The following is a 19,866-nucleotide window of genomic DNA, read 5'->3' on the forward strand; positions in this document are numbered from 1 at the left end:
ACCTGGAACTATGTAGACCCGGCTGGCCTCGAACTCAGAGATCCACCTACCTGACTCCCAAATGCTGGGATTAAAGGCAGGCACCACCACAACAACACAAAAGATCATGGGAAAGAAGAGGACTAGAGAGATGGCTCTGCAGTTACAGTGCTGACGCTCTTGCAGAGGACCTCATTCCCAATACCCACAAGGTGGCTCAAAACCACCTAACTCCAGTTGCAGGTGATCTGGTGCCCTCTTCTGGCTTCACTGAGCATTGCATGCGGTGCAGAGACAAAAATGCAAAACTCATATATATATAATTTTTTTCCCTCCATAGGGTTTCTCCTGGGTGTATCCCTGGCTGTCCCGGAGCTCGCTCTGTAGACCAGACTGGCCTCGAACTCAGATATCCACTCGAGTGCTGGGATTAAAGGCACGTGCCACCACTACCTAGCAACACCTTTAATTCCATCACTCAGGAGACAAGAGAGGTAGACCTGAGTTTGAGGCCAGCCTGGTCTACAAATTGAGTTCCAGGACAGCCTGGGTTACACAGAGAAATCTTGTCTTGAAAAACAAGACAAAAACTTTAAAATGGGACCAAGCATGTTAGGGCACACCTTTAATCTCAGCACTTCAGAGGCAGGAGCAGGTGGATCTCTGTGAGTTCAAGGATAGCCTGGTCTATATAGTAAGTTACAGGACAGCCAGGGCTATGTAGAGATGGTCTCAAAATAAAAAAAAAAAAAAAAAAAAAAAAAAAAAAAAAAAAAGATGTGGGCTGGAAAAGTGGTTAAGAGCACCTAGTAAATTCAAATCCCAGCACTCACACAGACTAGGCTGTAACTGTCTCCAGCTCTAGGGGAATTTGAAGCCTGTGGACTTCAAGCACACCTACACTCAAGTGTGCATACTCACGTGTTTGTACACTCACACAAAGACAAACATACATACACAAAATAATTTCAAAATTAAAAAAAAAGGTGGGCCTGGTGGTACAGGCCTTTAATCTTGGCACTTAGGAGCAGAGGCAGGAGGGTCACTGTGAGTTCAAGGCCAACCTGGTCTACATGGTGACTTCCAGAAAACTAGGGCTACACAGAGACACTTTAAAAAAATGAGCAGGCTACATCAATCTAGAGAGGCCTACTGTTTGAGGACGAATTAGCAGACGGCACCAATCTAGAGAGGCCTACTCTTTGAGGACGAATTAGCAGACTGCACCAATCTAGAGAGGCCTACTCTTTGAGGACGAATAGCGGCTGCTATAAGGACACTCCTATCAGACCTTGGTCACAGAGCACACCATCGACTTCTCCTGAACAGCTTTAATTCCTGAGTAAGAGGCGGCAGGTTCACACGTTTGCTTCTAGAGGCTGTTGGCTGCCTCCAGGCCTCGCTCCTGGAAGTATCTGTGGGGGACCTGTGGGCGGCAGGTCTGAGGGCCCTGGCTGAGGAAGTAGGAGGTGATCGTTCCAGGTCGCTCAGGATCCTCCTCCGCTGCTGAGTCCTCCCTGTGGGGGAAGGAACGACACTGGCCACCTGCCATGGGACTGGGAGACAAACCAGGGCCGCCCTCCCTCTCCTCTGCCTCCTCAGCAGGCTGGGGACACGAACCACGTGACACGTTCGGCCTCCTTCTCCAGGATGGCCTGGGCTGTGCTCCAGCTGAACCGAACAAACTGCGGGAAGCCAAACACAGGGTCCACGTGTTTCCTCAGCCAGGCTTTCGTTTTGGGGTCTAGAGAGAGAAGTAATGACCGCAGCACCTGAGTGGCAGGCGATAGCCACATGCCACCTTCACCCTCAGCTTCCTTACTTCCTTGTGGAGACAGTTTCACTCTGTAGACCAGGCTGGCCACCCGCCTGCCTCTGCCTCCAGAGTGCTGGGGTTAAGGGTATATGTCTTTGGCTTTTTGAACACCAAGACACCCCCTGTATCTGAAGTGCCTTTCTGTTCCAGGTCCTTGGCACAGGCAGGTATGGTCTGTCCCCAAACTCCCATTCTGTGTCTCCCTAGTGCTAAATTTTGGGAGTATTTCTGAGACAACTCCCTAAACCACAAGGATAACAGTCATCAAATTGATTTTTCGTTTGGGGCAAATGTCCAGGTTAGTCCCGAACTTGTGACTCTCCCACCCCTGCTTCCATGATAAGGGGGAACTATTGTGCCTGGCTTAACACTTTCTTTTCTTTTCTTAATTTTGTGGTGGGGTGGAACTCAAGGTCTTGTGCATGATGGGCACATATTCTACCACTGAGATGTATAACCAGCCTCAAGTCGCTGAATCCTCACATCAGCCTAAGTCTACCCACGTGTGTGGGGGAGCAAGTGTGTGCATACATTCCTTTCCACAATGAAGGAAACTGGAGTCTCAGTATGGAAAGAGTATGAAATGAATCTATGGCCCACACTTGTTCCATTTGTTTTTTTAAGACAGGGTTTCTCTGTGTAGACCTAACTGTCCTGGAACTCACTCTGTAGACCAGGCTGGCCATCAACTCACAGAGATCCGCCTGCCTCTGCCTCCCGAGTGCTGGGATTAAAGGTGCACGCTGCTACTGCCTCGGTTTTTTTTTTTTTTTTTTTAAGATTGATTGATTGATTATGTATACAGCATGTATCCCTGCATGCCAGAAGAGGGCGCCAGATCTCATCACAGGTGGTTGTGAGCCACCATGTGGTTGCTGGGAATTGAACTCAGGACCTCCGGAAGAGCAGCCAGTGCTCTTAACCTTCTAGCCATCTCAGCCCCACTGCCTCGTTTTAAATTTTTTCTTCCTTCTGGTTTTTAAGTATTTATTTTAAAATGTATGCATATGTGTGTCTCTGTGTGTATGAGTGCAGGTGTCCCTGGAGGCCATTGGCTCCGCTGGAGTCACAGGCAGTTGTGAGCTGCTTTATGTGGATGCTGGGAACTGAACTCTGGTCCTCTGCAAGAGCAGCATGTGCTCTTAGCCACTGATCCATCTCTCTAGACCTCATTTTGTTTTTTGAAAATATTTCCTTTTATTTTACATATGTGTACCATGTGCTTTGCAGGCACCAGACATGCACACGGTGCTCAGACATACATGCTGGCAAAACACCCACACATATCAAATAGAATTTTGTTTTGTCTTTTGAGACAGGTCTCCACACAGCCTTAGTTATTGTGGAGCTCGCTCTGTAGACCAGGATGACCTCAAACTCACAGAGATCCTCCTGCCTCTGCCTCCAGAGTGCTATAAAAGACTTTTTAAAACTCAATGATGGGTTGGGGATTTAGCTCAGTGGTAGAGAGTTTGCCTAGCAAGCCAAGGCCCTGGGTTCAGTCCTCAGCTCTGGGGTGGGGAGTGGGGACGGGAGGGAGGATTGGGGGGGGGGACAGGACAGGACACGGACTTAATGACAAGAACACCCTCAGCTCACCATTGGGATAGCCTGAGCCATAATCAGAGTCCAGATCCTGTACACTCTCCACAAACTGCCAGCTCTTCACAGCCTGGTCTCTAGCCACCTGCAGGCAAGACAGTAGGTTAGTGTCTCCTTCCTCAGGAGAATCTTGCCTGTCTCTACACAAGGGAGATGCTGGGAATGGACCCTGGACAGCAGGACGCTAACCTTGGCAAAGATGCTGGCCGCACTGACCACGGGGAACAGGGAGTCTGCTTTGGCCTTGACTGTTACCTCCACCCCTGGAAAGCGCTGCTGCAGCCGAGCCTGGTACGTCTCTGGCATGCCCACAGTGTCCACAAACACCTGCCATGGGATAGAAACACGGGGAAGAAACGTAGCCATTTAACAAACAGCAGGATAAAGAACTATGAAACATGTAGTCTCCTACTCTACTGAAGACTGAACCCAGGGTCTCACACACGCTACACAAACCCTGCCACTAAGCTACCAGCCCGATACTGATTAATCTTATGTGTACGGGTATTTTGTCTGCATGTATGTCTGTGAACCACATGTGTGCCTGGTGCCTGAAGAGGCCAGAAGAGGTTGGATCCCCTGGAACTGGAGTCACAGACAGTTGTAAGCCCCCATTCAGGTGCTGGAAACTGAAACTGGATCCTCTGGAGGAGCAAACGGTTCTCGTTAACTGCTGAGCCATCTCTCCAGGCCCCAGGTTTCTTACTATAAAATGCAGGGGGCTGGGGCTGAAGAGATGGCTCAGAGGTTAAGAGCACTGGCTGCTCTTCCAAAGGTTCTGAGTTCAATTCCCAGCAACCACATGGTGGCTCACAACCATCTGTAATGAGATCTGGTGCCCTCTTCTGGCCTGCAGACATACATGCAGGCAGAACATAGCATGCAAAATAAAGTAAATCTTAAAAAAAAAAAAATGGGGCTGGAGAGATGGCTCAGAGGTTAAGAGCACTGACTGCTCTTCCAGAGGTCCTGAGTTCAATTCCCAGCAACCACATGGTGGCTCACAACCACCTGTAATGAGATCTGGCGCCCTCTTCTGTATACATAATAAATAAATAAATCTAAAAAAAAAAATGCAGGGGCCACAGAACCAGCTTAGCAGGCACAGGTGCTTGCACTCCATTCTGATCTTAGAGCCTCAGCCCCCTCAAGGTAACAAGAGAAACTGACTCTGCGACTGCCCTGCCTCCCATGCATGCCATGACATGCATGTGTCTGCACTCACGCACACACCACAAATGTTTTGGGTTATTTGTTTTTGGGACAGGGTCTCACTCTGTAGCCCTGGCTGGTCTGCACCTCATTATGCAGGACACCCTACCTTCAAACTTAGACATCAGCCTGCCTTGGATTAAAGGCAGGTGCTTCCCTATGTTGCATAATATATATTTAAAATATTTTTACTGTATATGTATAGGTATTTTGTCTACATGTATGTCTGTGTATCATTTGCATGCTTGGTGCCTGCAGAGGCCAGAAGAGGGTGTTAGATCCCTTGGAACCAGAGTTACAGTTTTGAGCCACCATCTGGGTGCTGAGAATTGAACACAGATCTTGTATAAGAGCAACGAGTGCTCTTAACTGTTGAGCCATCTCTCCAGACCCACAATTTAAAAAAAAAAAAAAAAAAAAAAAAAATGACTCTATCAGGGTTAAGTACAGATCCATGGTAGACTGCCTCTTAATATGCAAACAGTTCTCTCCGGCCCACCCACAACACTGCCCAAAACATTGGCCTCAACCTTCTTTTAATACGGTTCCTTATGCTGTGGTGACCCCAACTATAAAATTATTTTGCTGCTACTTTGTAATTGTAACTTTGCTACTGTTATGAATCATAATGTAAGTATTTGACATGCAGGATACCTGATATGACCCCTCAAAGATGTTGTGACCCAGTTTGAGAACCACGGGCCTCAGCAAGCTGTGCTTTCCCTGATCATGCTACAGGCTGAGCGCTCCTGCTCACTGTCACACTGGGGGCTGAGGAGGAGGCAATGAACCCCTACACCAGAACCCTCGCATTGGAGCTGGGATAGGGCTCAGTAGGGAGTGTTTGCCTAGCATACTCAAAGCCTACGTTCCAGCCCCAGGACTACATTCCTAGCTTTGGTGGCAGAGGCCTGTCATCCCAGCACTCGGAAGACAGAGGCAGAGAACAGGAGTTCAGGGGATAGCTGCTGTGGTATGGGATTCCCTCAAAAACAAACAGGGCTGGAGAGGGCTCGGCAGGCAAGAGCACTGGCTGCTCTCAGAGACCTGGGTTCAGTTCCAGAACCCACAGAGTGGCTCGAAACTGTAACGCCACTTGCAGGAGTTCTGATGCCTTCCGATCTCTATGTGTGTGTGTATATCACCATCCATGCATGTGATATACACACATACACACACACATACATGCAAAACAGCCATACACATAAAATAACTTTTTAAGTTCATTAAATTAAAAAAAATTACATTTTACTGGGACTGTCTGCTTTGTGGAAAGCAGAGCAAAGAGGGTCAGCTAATGGTGAGACCAGTGAGAAATGGATGGGACCCCCATGTGGGGTGCTCCATGACATAGGGCGGGACTGCGGGACCACTCTGGATACTGGAGATGCAGGAGAGGGAGGTGGGGCATACACTTAGGGCAGGAATAATCAAAATAAAATCTGGTTCTAATGAAGAATTTGCCAACTAAACTTTCCCTGAAGGAAATCTTATTCACTTTTTGTAGTGTGTGTGTGTGTGTGTGTACACACACATGCCAGGCTGCCGAAGTCAGAGGACACTGAAGAAGCCAGTTCTCCATCATATGGATTGACCTCAGATTGCCAGGTGTTCTTATCTGCTGAGCCCCCTTGATGCTGGAGAGTAACTTAGGTCCTTGAGCATGCTAGGTACATCCTCTACTGCTGACCCTCCTTACAGTACCATCCATCTTGTGTAAGCATGTGCATTGGTGTAGGCATGTGCATTAGCGTATGCATGTGCATTGGTGTATGCATGTGCATTGGTATATGCATGTGCATTGGTGTAAGCATGTGTATTGGTGTAAGCATGTGCATTGGTATAAGCATGTGCATTGGTGTAAGCATGTGCATTGGTGTATGTATGTGCATTGGTGTAAGCATGTATATTGGTGTAAGCATATGCACTGGTGTATGCATGTGCATTGGTGTATGTATGTGCATTAATGTATGCATGTGCATCAGTGTGCCAGGTGATGGGTGTGTGTACATTCAAGTGGAAGCCAGAGGTCATAGTCAGGGCTTTTTCCTCAGTTGCTCTTCAAAAGTCACCCTATAGCCAGGCTACAGTATACAGCCGGGGTGGTGGCACACACCTTTAGTCCCAGCACTCGGGAGGCAGAGGTAGGTGGATCTCTGCAAGTTCAAGGCCAGCCAGAAATATACAGTTAGACCCTTTCTCAAAAACAAAACCAACAAAAACAAACAAACAAAAAATTCCTGGGATTAAAGGTATGAGCTACAAAGCCAGGACATATTCCACTGATTTAAAAAATATATATATTATTTTATGATTTTAATAGGGCTAGAGAAATGGCTCAGAAGTTAAGAGCTCTCTTCCAGATGACCCAGCTTTAGTTCCAAGCGCCCAGATAGTGGCTCACAACTGTTTCCTGTTCCAGGGGATCCCACACCTCCTTCTGGCCTCTGTGGGCACCATGCACTCATGTAATGCACAGACATGCATGTAGGCAAAACACCCATATATGAATAAATATTTTAAAATTAAATTTTTAAAGATTTATTTATTCATATATTTTATATATACACCAGAATAAGGAATCTAATCCCATTACAGATGGTTGTGAGCCACCATGTGTTGCTGGGACTTGAACTCAGTTCCTCTGGAAGAATAATCAATGCTCTTAACCAGAGTCATCTCTCCATCCCTTAAAATTAATTGTTTGACATTATGTTGGAGGGTATGAACTGCCAGAATCACTTTGGGAACCAGGTCTCCTCCTACCCTGTGGAAGGACCAAACTCAGGTAAGACTGACAGACAGACAAGTGCCTCCTTACTAAGCCATCCCAACAGCCCCTAACACATCTTTTTTTTTTTTTTTTTTTTTTAAATAACCAACATGTACTTTAACTTCTTTTAAAATTTTTTTTGTTGTTGTTTTTTCTTTTTTTTTTTTTTTTTTTTTTGTTTTTCGAGACAGTGTTTCTCTGTGTAGCTTTGTGCCTTTCCTGGGACTCACTTAGTAGCCCAGGCTGGCCTTGAACTCACAGAGATCCGTCTGCCTCTGCCTCCTGAGTGCTGGGATTACAGGTGTGTGCCACCACCGCCCGGCTTCTTTTAAAAAATTTTATGTGTTAAGGCTGGAGAGATGGCTCAGTGTGGTTAAGAGTACTGACTACTCTTCCAAAGGACCTGGGTTCAATTCCCAGCTCCCATATGGCAGTTCACAACTATCTGTGACTCCAGTTCCAGGGGTCCTGACACCCATGGCAAAATACCAATGCACATAAAATAAAAAAATAAATAAAAAATAAAAATAAAAGATTTTTTATGTGTATGGGTGTACTGCTTGATTGAGGAGGCCAGAAGTCATGGAATGCCCTGGAACTGGAGTTAGACTATTCTGAGCCACCATGTGGGTGCTGGGAATCCAACTCAGGTCCTCTGAAAGAGCAACCAAAGCTATAGACTCTCTAGCCCAATTTCCCCCACCCCACCCCACCCACACAGAGTTTTTCTATGTAGCCCTAGCTGTCCTGGAACTCCCTCTGTAGACCAGGCTAGCCTTGAACTCACAGAGATCCCCCTGCCTCTGCCTCCCGAGTGCAGGGACTAACGGTGTGTACCACCACCCAGGCTGTTTACTGTAGCCTGGCTATAGGGTGACTTTTGAATGTACATGTACATATTTTTTTATTTATTTGTTTAATTGATTTATTTTACTTATTTATTTTGAGGCAGAGTCTCTCACTAAACCTAGATCTTGATTGGCTAGCTGGCAAGACCACAAGATCTTCCCTCATCCCAGCATTGGGATGACAGGTTTGTGTCACTGTGCCTGGCTTTACACTGGGTGCTACGGATCCAAAGCAAGGTCCTTACACTTGTTTTAGACAGGGTCTCACTTTCAATGGCTATCCTGGGACTCAAAAGATCTGCCTGTCTCTGCCTCCCTAGTTCTGGGATGAAAGGTGTGCACCATGGCCTTCATACTCACGCTTTTGCAACAGGCACTTAGCAACTAAGTCACGGAGGGTCTCCATATATGCCCCGAGTCACATGGAGGGTCTCCATATATGCCCCGAGTCACATGGAGGGTCTCCATATATGCCCCGAGTCACATGGAGGGTCTCCATATATGCCCCGAGTCACATGGAGGGTCTCCATATATGCCCCGAGTCACATGGAGGGTCTCCATATATGCCCTGAGTCACATGGAGGGTCTCCATATATGCCCTGAGTCACATGGAGGGTCTCTATATATGCCCTGAGTCAACTGGAAGGTCTCTATATATGCCCTGAGTCACACGGAGGGTCTCTATATATGCCCTGAGTCACACGACTCCATGTAGTCACACGGAGGGTCTCCATATATGCCCGAGTCACATGAGGTTCCTATATGCCCGTCCATGAGGTCTCTATATATGCCCTGAAATCTAAGCTGAAGTCACAATTCTCCTTCCTCCACTACATCCAGCATTATTAAAACAAAGGGAAAAAAAAAAAAAAAAAACCACAGTTCCAGGTGGTCCGGGCTGACATCAACTCACTCTTGCCTCCACATCCTAAGTGCTACTACCCTGGCTTTATGCAAGGTTGGGATAGAAGCCCAGGACTTCATGTACACTAGGCAAACAATCTACCAACTGAACTACATCCCCAGCTTCAATTTTTTTTAAAGCCCCTTTAATCAGACGGTGACCAAAGGGTTGTGACCCAACAGCTCACCTGGGTGACTTTCACACCTTGATCCAGCGCATACTGTATCAGCCCCGCAGCTGTATCATGGGACAGGGAGTTGAGGTTGTACTTGACCCTGTGGTTAGGGACAGAGCTTAGTCAACACCATCCCAGATGCATAACCCAGCCAACCTGTGTTGGTTGCTCCCCACCACCGGGCCACGAAGGGGCCCCTCACCGCCCAAGCATGCTGGTAGAGATCAGGTTTGGAGACAGAATGTCCAAAGCCCAACCCACAAAGTCTCCGTCCTCCTCCATTTTCGCAAAGAGCCTCTCCCGCTCGTTCTCCGTCAAGGTCTTTGAGTCTGCGAAGAAAGTTAAAGGGGGAGCAGCTCGCTGGTTCTTTCGGTTCCTGAACCCCCCTCCATCTCACCTGCTCTCCTGCACAGACCCCGGAACCCCGAGTGTAGACATTCAGCCCAGCTTACCTGCCACCTTCAGAGCCTCCAGATCTGACAGGCGGGACAGGGGGCAGTAACAGATGGCGTAGACCATGGGGCCTTGGGAGGGAAGTCAGATTTCTGAGAGCAGCGTTCCAACCAGTGAACATCTAAAAGCCGTCTGCCTTGTTCCATCACCACCACGGCCCAAGGGCATCCCGCATCATTCCCGGGTCCCAAGGCCGTGCATAATCCCCACTCCCATTCCCCTGCAACCTACACCCCTGGGGGCGCACCAAGCACCGGGCCCCGGCCCGCTTCATCCACGCCCAGGGCACACGGGTCCTTGAGGCACACGGCGGGTACAGGAGAGCTCAGGCGACAGCGGCCCGTATTGTCCCTCTCCAGCTCGCTGAGATCCATGCCGCCTCAGCCACAGCCAACAGCTGTAGAAAATAATACTGAAGGCGCAGGTCCCAGCGCTGCGTTTTCCGCGAGTACGGTTGCCGCTCTCGATGCCGACCAATCGGCGCGCAGGACCCGCCCCCGACGCACCGGCCGGCGTGGTTGTTTACGCACGCGACGCTGTCGCCGCTGCCGTACTCTCTTCTGGGAATTGTAGTCTTGGAGAGCTACCGCTAAGGGCGTGGTTTGCAGTCCAGGGTAGGCGGGGTCACTTGGCAAACTCCGCTCTGTTGCTGCTGGAGCCAGGCCCTCAGTGACTGGTGTGTAAAGAGAAATAAAGAGAAAATTAAGATGCAGTTTCAGTTCAGTTGACTGTTTTTTGTTTGTTTGCTTGAGACAATTTCTGATAAAGCCCGGAATGCCTCCCTCGAAGTCACTACGTGGGCTAGGATGACCTTCTACTCCTAAGTGGGGTTACCAGCCTACACTCAACTGACCTTTCTTGAGACTTAATAGATCAAATATCAGCCGGGCGGCGGTGGAGCACGCCTTTCATCCCAGCATTCGGGAGGCAGAGTCAGCCTGGTCTACAGCCTGAGTTCCAGGACAGCCAGGGCTACACAGAGAAACCCTGTCTTGAAAAACGAAAAGAACAAAATAACAAAAGATCAAATATCATTGCACTCTGGGAGGCTTGGTCTCACTGGGTCCTGGTCCTCCCACCTGCCATCCAGGTTTGACATCTGGGTCTCCACAATCCCCCCCCTCCCCGCCCCCCAGCAATTCACTGTGACTCCCTGGCTGGCCTAGAACTCACTACATAAATTGGCCTTGAACTGACAGAGGCTACATCTGCCTCTGCCTCCCCAGTGCCAACACACTCCACATTCTCCACATACTCTATGCTCCTAGTCCTAAGTGTCCCAGATTCAACAGGGCTCAGGCCTTCTGACTCAGATTTCTCCAAACCCCTCTGTCAATAGCTCTCAGAGACCCTGCTGACTCCAGGACCTGCTCCATCATACCATCTTATTGAAGCAAAGTCTTCTCCACCTCCATCACAGATTCCGGGCCCCAGCAGATTCCCAGTGAGGGTCTGCACAAACCATGCGGCCTTCTTTCTCGATTCCTTTCCTATCCCTCCTCCCTTCTCCTGCTCTCCACTATCTTGGGAACCCCATATCTCCCAGACCCCTCTGCTACTCCAACCACACTCCTCTACTGTTCTCTTCATCAACGGGACTCTGTCCTTTTGTGTGGAATCTTGTTTCTCATCAAAGTCCCGGTCCATCCTTTGAGTCCCGGTTCCTCTATCACGTGCCTCTCCGGGGCCACCATCTCCTCTTCAGCCTTTTCCTTTTCTTCTTTTGTTTTGAAGACAGGGCTTCACGTAGCCTGAAATGGCCTGACCTTGCCATGTAGCCAAGGCTGACCTTGAACTCTTGACCCTCCTGCCTCTGTCACGAGCACCTGAATCACAGGTGTGCACCACCAACAGGGCTCACTCCCACCAACATTTCCTGCTTTCTCCCTGGCTTTCAAAAAGGCTCCTGGGTCCAAAGTCAGCTGCCTGCTCCCCCACCAGCCTAAAGCCGCAGACTTTGGGCCCAAGTACTCACCACCTGTCAGCCACTACCTCACATCTTGCCTCCCGGCCTCCCCCCGGGTCTGGCAGCCAGTCCTCACTGGCCGGCTCTCCTATGCCCCCTCTGCGGCTCACCTCTGCTCAGGCCCGCCAGTCGCAGTCCACCGGTTTGCAAGATGAGCAGTCTCGTTGCCGGCAGGGCCTCAGCTGGATCAGGTTCTCCCGGTCCATGAACACAGGGACCGGTGCTGTGCCCAGCACCTGACGGCTGCGTTCCTGTTTGCCCAGATCGCAGAAACAACGCCACTTTCCCCACGGGCCTAGGACTGAGTCTTCCACTACTGCAGATGGAGAGTGGACATGAAAACCCAGTTGGGGAAGTTAACCCCCATACAGGGGACTTGTCCAGGAAGGGACAAAGATAAGGAACACCTGCTGTTTGAGGACCTTCCTGCCTCTGTATGGTGGTGACTAGAGAGAGCAATCCACCCTGCCAAGCTGACACACACGTGTGAGCAGGCCACAGCTGCAAACTGACACCTCCAATCCATGCCAGCCTGCTCAGCTGGGAGTATGGACGCTCTGTCCTTCACACCTGACATCCAAAGTTGACTCTTGTCCTAAGGGACAACGCAGCAGGCCCACCCCGGCCTGACTGTTGGGGCTGAGAGACCGTAAGACAAACACTTAAAGCCCCTGGTGCTGCGCTACCTTGTAGCAACAAAGTAATTTTTATGCTCAGGAGCAGCTACAACGTTGTTTTTTGTTGTGTTTTTCAGTATAGTGCTAAAGATAAGATTTAACCTGGGGCCTCACACACTCTGGTCAAGTGCTCTATCAACCCCAACCTACACCTTTACAGGACTCTTCTCTTTTCCTTCCTTGCTTTTAAAAAAAACAAAATAAAACTAGACTCTCATGTACTCCAAGCTGGCTTCCAATTCCTTTGGTAGCCAAAGACGACTCGAACTTCAGATCTCCCGACCCCAGCTCTCAAATGCTAGACTGCAGGTGTGGACTGCCGCGGTGCATGGATCATGCAGCTTTGGGGAAGGGGCTTCATGCATGCTGGGCCAGCGCTCCACCAACCCTTGTCAGAACTTCCTCATCTAAGAGACCTCACGAAGGCTGGGGCCTCACACCCCTCCCTCCTCAGCAGATCTCTGCCAACTAGCACCCAGCTCTCCCCATCCTCCGCTTAGGCCTTTTCGCTCTTCCTGGGACACTGCCACCCAATCTTGGCAGTTTTGCCTCTGCTAGTCACTCGGGCTATGTTGGTGACCGTCACCTTCACCACCTTCACTACTGCTGACTGCTCAAGCTGACTGGCCAGTTTCCTTCTCTGGCTCCACCCTTCCTAGTACTATGTTTATCGGTTGTTTTCGTCTCCTAGTGCCCAACTCCTGAACAGTGCTGAATATAAGCGTCTATTACAATTAGCAGATGACCAAAGAAGCTGCAGAGCAAAGACTTCAGTAAAACGAAACGAAACAAAACAACTCACAGATAAGAAACCAACACACTCAGAGAAAAGTGGCCAGTCCCTGAGGGCATGGCCTGTGCTGAACTGGGCAGTCAGCGCAGGAGGGTCTGTTTGTAGCCTGCTGGCCAAGGAAGGCTTTTGGGGGGACCTTTTTAAAACTCCACTCCCGCCACCGGCTAATTTACCCTTTTCTCGCTGCTGCCTCAGCAGCTCCCAGGTGTCGCCTTCGCCCTCCTGGCCAAAATACTGGTACTCGGGGCTGATCTGAGTGGGGGACACCAGACCCAGGAGCAGTAGAGGAGGCAGCAACAGAGCCAGCCGGCTCCGGGCCATGCCCGGACTCCAACCGACCTCAACGCACTCCGGGGGCCCAGGCCCGCGCGGAGCCCACAGCACAGACAATCCCGGCCTCCGCAAGGGCACCCGGGCACCCCACCCCACCCACCCCTTGTGCAAGCGCGTGAACTCGTCTGCGCGCTCCCCCTCTGCAGGCGCAGTGGATCCGACCGCAGAGCTGTCCCGCCCACCTCCCCCTGCCCTGCTTCGTGTGGTTTGGGCCGCGCATAAAAAGCTCGCGGGCCTAGGGCTCGCTTGGCTCTGAGATCTCTGTTCCCTGAGTTCTCTCGTGTCTGGTCGTCCGCGTGTCCGGCTCTTGCCCACGCAGGTATGGAAACCTAGGATGCACGCGAATGGGAGGAACCATTGGTGTGGTTCTGGCCCTATCGCGACCTCTTTGCTGGCGGTCTTTGTTTTCCATACTCTATGGTGGCCGCCTTTGTCCTGGTGGGTGGTGGGGGTGGCGGGGTGGTGGTGGCGGGGTGGTGGGGGTGGGGGGGGGGGGTGGTGGGGTGGTGGTGGAGAACCAATGCCTGAGCCCTGGCTTGCAGGCCTTATCGCCGAGCTCACAGCCCCTCGCTCTTGGCCTCGCCATCCCTTTCTGAAACCAAGGGCTCGCGTCCCTTCCCCCGCGCTTGGGCTGACTCGATAATCCGGGTGACAGTGGTGACCCCCATCACTCGAGCCCTGTTTGGGGACCGGGTTTCCTGAGGCCTTGCAGCCCTTGTTCTGGGAGGGTGAGTATGAGTGCTGCTGCTTCCACCTCTCGGATCCAGTGTCTGGGCTCGGCCCCAAGAGTGACCTTGGGAGAGCAAGACAAAGGGTCTTTTGCTGCACTGACCAGCCTTGCGTGGATCTCTGCTTTCAGTCATGGCCTCCGGCAACGCGCACATCGGAAAGCCGGCTCCTGACTTCACGGCCACCGCGGTGGTGGATGGCGCCTTCAAGGAAGTCAAGCTTTCCGACTACAGAGGTGAAGCTGCCTGGGGGGGCTCAGGTGGGCTAGGTCCCACCTGTGAAAGGGCTGGAACTTCTCAATTCCGTTCTCCTCTTCCCTAGGGAAGTACGTGGTCCTCTTTTTCTACCCGCTGGATTTCACTTTCGTGTGCCCCACGGAGATCATCGCTTTTAGCAGCCATGCCGAGGACTTCCGAAAGCTGGGCTGTGAGGTGCTCGGAGTGTCTGTGGACTCGCAGTTCACCCACCTGGCGTGGTACGGGGCTGCGCGGGCGCGCGGGGGAGGGGTGCAGAGAGGATGCAGGAAAGCCCAAACTAGGGGCTGAGCTGTGCCTTCCACTCCTTCACCTTAGAAAGATGGAAATGATGACACCCAAGCCCTGACAGTGATGACAGTCATTAGCGTTTGGCAGCTAGTTGGAAGGGACAGGAAACTGCAGCTGCTTCGTGGCATAGTTCTCAGGAGACAGGCGGCCTTGCCCTATTTCATGAAACGGGAAACTCTAGTTCTCAAGAGTGATGGGTTGATAGCAGAACAAGGTGATGGTGGGAACTCCCCCCTCCTGTTTTTTTTTTTTTTTTTTTCCAGAACTAGGGTCAGTTCAAGGTCTCATTGTTGCAAGGCAAGTGCCCTCCCATTGAGCTCTGTCTGTTAGCTAATGAGAGCTTGAATGTGCTTCTCTGCTGCAAGTTACTGCAGCCCCGAGGCACAAGTGAAGCTACTTGAAGATGAAGCTCTATCTGGGGCCATTCTCTTCCCAGCTGCTCTGCCCCCACCAGGGTGGGGTGGGTGGCGCTCCCCAGCCTTGTTTTAAATCTTTATCTCTTGCTTCCAGCACCCCCACTCCAGCCCTTATCACCCTGGAGGCCCGTGGGGGAGAACGCTGCTGTGCTGGACATCCTAAGGCCCCAACCTGTCTCTCTCGCCCTCAGGATCAACACCCCACGGAAGGAGGGAGGCTTGGGCCCCCTGAACATTCCCCTGCTGGCTGATGTGACTCGCAGCTTGTCCCAGAGTTACGGCGTGTTGAAAACGGATGAGGGCATTGCCTACAGGTACAGCCGGGACCTCCGCCCCGCTCCACGAGTCCCCATCTCAAGGGGTAAAGGGACCACTGTGGCTAATGGGGTGTGTGTGTTTCCTTCCCTGGCCCTGGTAGTGGGGGCCTCCAAGCTTCTCACTGTACATCCTCATGTCTTCAGGGGCCTTTTTATCATCGATGCCAAGGGTGTCCTTCGTCAGATCACAGTCAACGACCTACCGGTGGGACGCTCTGTGGATGAGGCTCTCCGCCTAGTCCAGGCCTTCCAGTATACAGATGAGCATGGGGAAGGTGAGTGAATATTCACAAATGGGGAGGCCCTCCTCAGCTCTGCCCAGCTCCAGACATTACCTGTCTGCCCTAGCATCTTTGTGGACGGGCGTTAAAGCCCCATACAAGGGCCGAAGGGGTGGTTAGAGCACTTACTGCTTTTCCAGAGGACCAGGGTTCGATTCCCAGCACCCATGTGCTCATAGCCATCTATAACTCAGTCTCAGGGCATCTCATGCTCTCTTCTGGCCACCTCCTGCACCAGGCACACACATAGTGCATAGATAAACATGTATACAGGCAAAACAAACATATAAATTTTTTTAAGCCCCATACAGAATCCAGTTCTCTGCCTGCAAGAGTGTCTAGGATGGGGCAGGGATTAGTATACGTGGTATAGGAGGGCGGAGAGGTGGGAGCTGGTGGAGGTCTATGAAGGTATTTGAGCTAGGTGTGCTGGGTCATGCCTGTCCTCTAACACTTGGAAGACTGAGACAGGATTGAAGCTAGCCTATGATACAGAATGAGACCTTTTCTTAAGCAAAACAAAACAAAAAGGTAAAAGAAACAGTAAAAAATAAAAAATATATAGCGCATTAACAGGCTTTTCTACAGGATTTCAAGATGGGAGTTTGACTCAGTTGCTAGAGTGCTTGCCTGGCATTCACAAAGCCCTGAGTTCAATACCAGTGACAGACTCAAACGGGACATGAGGTGTATACCTGTAATCCCAGCACTTGGGAGGCTAAGGAAGAGAGAGCAGAATTTCAGGGTCATCTTTAGCTACCTAGTGAATTCAAGGCCAGCCTAAACTGCATGAGAACCTACCTCAAAAAGAAAAAAAAAGGGCTGGAGAGATGGCTCAGAGATGGCTGTTCTTCCAGAGGTCCTGAGTTCAATTCCCAGGAACTACATGGTGGCTCACAACCATCTGTAATGAGATCTGGTGCCCTCTTGTGGCCTATAGTCATATGTGCAGGCAGAATACTGTATACATAATAAATAAATAAATCTTTAAAAGAAAAAAAATGGTATGAAAAGTGTCCCAAGTTAATCTTAGCTGGGTTAGAGTTACTCCCTCCATATATATATATTTAAGAATAGGTCTCAGTATATATTCATATTGGCCTGGAGCTAGTTATGTCGACCAGTCTGGCCTTGAACTCAGAGATCTGCCAGCCTCTGCCTCCCCAGTGCTGGCATTAAAGGCACAAGGTACCATACCTACTTTAAAAAATTGTTTGTGCGTGAGTTCGTGTGTGTGTGTGTGTGTGTGTGTGTTGTGTGTGTGTACACTTAGGCATTCAGTCTGAGGATTCATAGAGACAGGATCGACTGAGAAGTTGGCGAGGTGAGACATGGCTGTGGCTTGTTTCCTCTGATCTTTCAGCATTTACCCCGATATCTGGCACCAGGTTTTTGTTATAAGACCATTTAGAGCCAGGCGGCGGTGGTGCACTCCTTTAATCCCAGCACTCGGGATGCAGAGGCAGGCGGATCTCTGTGAGTTCGAGGCCAGCCTGGGCTACAGAGCGAGTTCCAGGACAGGCTACAAAGCTACATAGAGAAACCCTGTCTCGAAACAAAACAAAACAAAACAAGACCATTTAGGATTCGTGTGCAGACGTGTATGCATACTAGTTAGTGATCAAAGCCTCAAACATACTAGACTGCTCTTTCACTGAGCTTTACGGTCAGTCCAGTCACAGTACCTCGTCATATGGATGGGACAACTGAGCACAGGTACAAAGCTTAGTAAGGGTAAGGCTGATAGAGTGAGTGAGCTGAAGGAGAGGGCCATGGAGACACGGAACTATAATCTCAGCACTTTGGAGGTGAAGCAGGAGGCCAGCCTGGGCTACAGAGTGAGACACTTAAAATAAAAGGGCTAAGTGTGGTGGTTCATGCCTGTAGGGCAGCAGAGGAAGGAGGGTCAATGCACGTTTGAGGCCAGCTTGATCTATGGAGAAAGTTGTAGACCAGCCAGAGTCCCCTTCTTTTAAAAAAAAAAAAAAAAAAAAAAAAAAAAAGACTGCGCCCCAGCTAGGTGTAGAACACTTGCGTGGTTTGCGAAAGGTCCAGGGCTCAAACTCCATTACTTCAGCTGATAAAATAAGAAGAAAGAATTAGCAGCTGAGTGTGGTGATACGCATCTGTGATCCCAGTAGTCAGCTGAGATAGGGCTGCCATGGGGTCAAGGCCGGGGGCGGGGACAAAACAATAGAACGGGAAAATGTCACTGGAAACCTGTCTGGACAAGGCTTCTGGCCACGAGCAGCCTGGAACCCTGGCCCTTAGCTGCCAGCCTGTCTCTGCAGCCTAGGCTCTTGCATGGCCGGGTTGTCCCTGACCTCTGGTGGAGCGGAGCCTCACGTGTTCACCCTTGTGTGTTTTTCTAGTCTGTCCTGCTGGCTGGAAGCCTGGCAGTGACACCATCAAGCCCAATGTGGATGACAGCAAGGAATACTTCTCCAAACACAACTGAGATGGCTTGCACCAGTGAGCCTGAACTCGTGGATCTCGCCCCCACCTGGATGTCCTGTGCTGGCCCAGAAAAGGCTAGATCTTCCTCCACGTTCTGTGGAGGGGCTGGAAGCTGGGCCAAGGCTTTCTCATTCCCCACCCGGAACCTGGTGAATAGTGACCCCTGCCCTGAGCCCACTCAGCTGGGCACAGGTCTATAGGAAACCAATAAAGTATTAGGGACAGTGGAAGGCTGTGTTGGCGTGCTTTTAGCTGTCGACTCCAACCCGTCTTCACAGTCTGGCCTGTGCAACTGACTGCAATTACTCCTCTTCACCACGAGGTGGAGGCATTACCACATTCACTGCTTAGTACTCTATTACTCCATGGCCTGAGAGTGGAGAAACATTGAAACCTGTCTTTATTTATTTTTTTTAAAGATTTATTTATTATGTATACAGTGTTCTGCCTCTATGTATGTCTACAGGCCAGAAGAGGGCACCAGATCTCATTACAGATGGTTGTGAGCCACCATGTGGTTGCTGGGAATTGAACTCAGGACCTCTGGAAGAGCAGCCAGTGTTCTTAACCTCTGAAACCTGTCTTTAAAAAAAAAAAAAAAAAAAAAAAAAAACAGGGCTGGAGAGATGGCTCAGCCGTTAAAGGCCAGGCTCACAACCAAAAATATATATAATATGTTATATATATATAAAACAACCAATAATAGGGCTGGAGAGATGGTTTAGCAGTTAAGAGCACTTGCTGCTCTTGCAGAGGACCCGGGTTCCATTTCCAGCACCCACATGATGGTTTACAACCTTTCTTAATTCCTTAACTCCAGTTCCAACCCTGTCTTCTAGTCCTCCAGCCCAGGCATGCACATGTGTAGGCAGAAAATACACAGGCATAAAATAAACACATCTCCTCAAACAAGCAAAGCAGTGGTGGGCAATTTACTTGTCCTGGACCCTGCTTCTGTAGACCAGTGCCCACATCTTGCCATCAGCCATAAAAATGCTACCTAACATCTGTGGTTGTCCCTGGGTCTCCTCATTGGATGGTAATAAAAACCAAAATCAGATCGTGTAAGTTCAAGTATGTGAAGTCTAGGCTCTGACCCATTTCCGTGTAAGATTTAGGGCCAGAGAGTGAGACCAAGGTTCTGAGATCCAGCAGTGGGTGTTGCTGGGAGGAGTATTTGCTTCCTGAGGTCAAGGGGTAAGGAGGGGTAGACTGGGAGACGGGTGGTTTCAGAGGTTCCACTGAGCTGTACGTACTTCAGTAGCCGATGTTCTGAGTTCCACTTTCATGTCACAAAACAAGGATCTGGTTGTTTTTATTATGTTTTGACACAAGAGTTCTCAAACTACAGTCTCCGCTGAGATTTTACACATATATCTGAGTGTCTGCGTTTGTCAATTCACTTCTGGAAGTCACTCATTCCCCTGGAATTTTTTTATTGTTGTTTTCAAGGCAGGGTTTCTCTGTGTGGCCCTGATTGTTCTGGAACTCGCTCTGGAGACCAGGCTGGCCTCAAACTCATAGATCTACCTGCCTCTGCCTCCTGAGTGCTGGAATAAAAGGCATGTGCCACCATCGCTGCCCCCCCCC

General features: G+C 50.1%; 3 protein-coding genes across 4 annotated transcripts; 1 reads left to right on the plus strand and 2 right to left on the minus strand.

Annotated features, from left to right (window-relative positions):
- Window positions 1-1,290: 1,290 nt before the first annotated feature.
- Rnaseh2a (ribonuclease H2 subunit A) lies at window positions 1,291-10,421 on the minus strand. The gene is made up of 8 exons (XM_028862229.2): window positions 10,010-10,421; window positions 9,762-9,833; window positions 9,512-9,638; window positions 9,322-9,409; window positions 3,587-3,724; window positions 3,395-3,482; window positions 1,600-1,723; window positions 1,291-1,496 (listed from the first exon to the last, which is right to left on the minus strand). Exons 1-8 carry the CDS (start codon window positions 10,134-10,136, stop codon window positions 1,352-1,354), a joined length of 909 nt encoding a protein of 302 aa, XP_028718062.1. The 5' UTR covers window positions 10,137-10,421; the 3' UTR covers window positions 1,291-1,351.
- Window positions 10,340-13,638, minus strand: LOC114687636 (thrombospondin type-1 domain-containing protein 8-like). The gene is made up of 3 exons (XM_037206050.1): window positions 13,372-13,638; window positions 11,839-12,044; window positions 10,340-10,435 (listed from the first exon to the last, which is right to left on the minus strand). The coding sequence occupies exons 1-2, from the start codon at window positions 13,517-13,519 to the stop codon at window positions 11,845-11,847; spliced, it is 348 nt and encodes a 115-aa protein (XP_037061945.1). The 5' UTR covers window positions 13,520-13,638; the 3' UTR covers window positions 10,340-10,435; window positions 11,839-11,844.
- A 74-nt stretch (window positions 13,639-13,712) lies between these two features.
- On the plus strand, window positions 13,713-18,506 carry Prdx2 (peroxiredoxin 2). 2 transcript variants are annotated; one of them, XM_037206051.1, is made up of 7 exons: window positions 13,744-13,850; window positions 14,074-14,259; window positions 14,391-14,495; window positions 14,582-14,735; window positions 15,413-15,535; window positions 15,683-15,813; window positions 18,192-18,506. In XM_037206051.1, exons 3-7 carry the CDS (start codon window positions 14,393-14,395, stop codon window positions 18,275-18,277), a joined length of 597 nt encoding a protein of 198 aa, XP_037061946.1. In that variant the 5' UTR covers window positions 13,744-13,850; window positions 14,074-14,259; window positions 14,391-14,392; the 3' UTR covers window positions 18,278-18,506. The 2 variants fall into 2 exon arrangements, with proteins under 2 accessions (XP_028718063.1, XP_037061946.1); XM_028862230.2 differs by lacking the exon at window positions 14,074-14,259 and having other exon boundaries at window positions 13,713-13,850.
- The last annotated feature ends 1,360 nt before the right edge of the window (window positions 18,507-19,866 follow it).

This window comes from Peromyscus leucopus, chromosome 5 (genome assembly GCF_004664715.2).
Source record: "Peromyscus leucopus breed LL Stock chromosome 5, UCI_PerLeu_2.1, whole genome shotgun sequence".
Lineage (NCBI taxonomy): Eukaryota > Metazoa > Chordata > Mammalia > Rodentia > Cricetidae > Peromyscus > Peromyscus leucopus.

Excerpts from the sequence above, each read along its gene's own strand:
- Rnaseh2a (XM_028862229.2), bottom strand. The coding sequence starts at position 10,136 with ATGGATCTCAGCGAGCTGGAGAGGGACAATACGGGCCGCTGTCGCCTG. Across the intron at positions 9,639-9,761 it reads GGAGGCTCTGAAGGTGGCAG|ACTCAAAGACCTTGACGGAG; the intron begins GTAAGCTGGGCT and ends CTTTCTTCGCAG. Across the intron at positions 3,483-3,586 it reads CGGCCAGCATCTTTGCCAAG|GTGGCTAGAGACCAGGCTGT; the intron begins GTTAGCGTCCTG and ends TCTTGCCTGCAG.
- LOC114687636 (XM_037206050.1), bottom strand. The coding sequence starts at position 13,519 with ATGGCCCGGAGCCGGCTGGCTCTGTTGCTGCCTCCTCTACTGCTCCTG. Across the intron at positions 12,045-13,371 it reads GAGGCAGCAGCGAGAAAAGG|TAGTGGAAGACTCAGTCCTA; the intron begins GTAAATTAGCCG and ends CTCCATCTGCAG.
- Prdx2 (XM_028862230.2), top strand. The coding sequence starts at position 14,393 with ATGGCCTCCGGCAACGCGCACATCGGAAAGCCGGCTCCTGACTTCACG. Across the intron at positions 14,496-14,581 it reads CAAGCTTTCCGACTACAGAG|GGAAGTACGTGGTCCTCTTT; the intron begins GTGAAGCTGCCT and ends CCTCTTCCCTAG. Across the intron at positions 14,736-15,412 it reads CAGTTCACCCACCTGGCGTG|GATCAACACCCCACGGAAGG; the intron begins GTACGGGGCTGC and ends TCTCGCCCTCAG.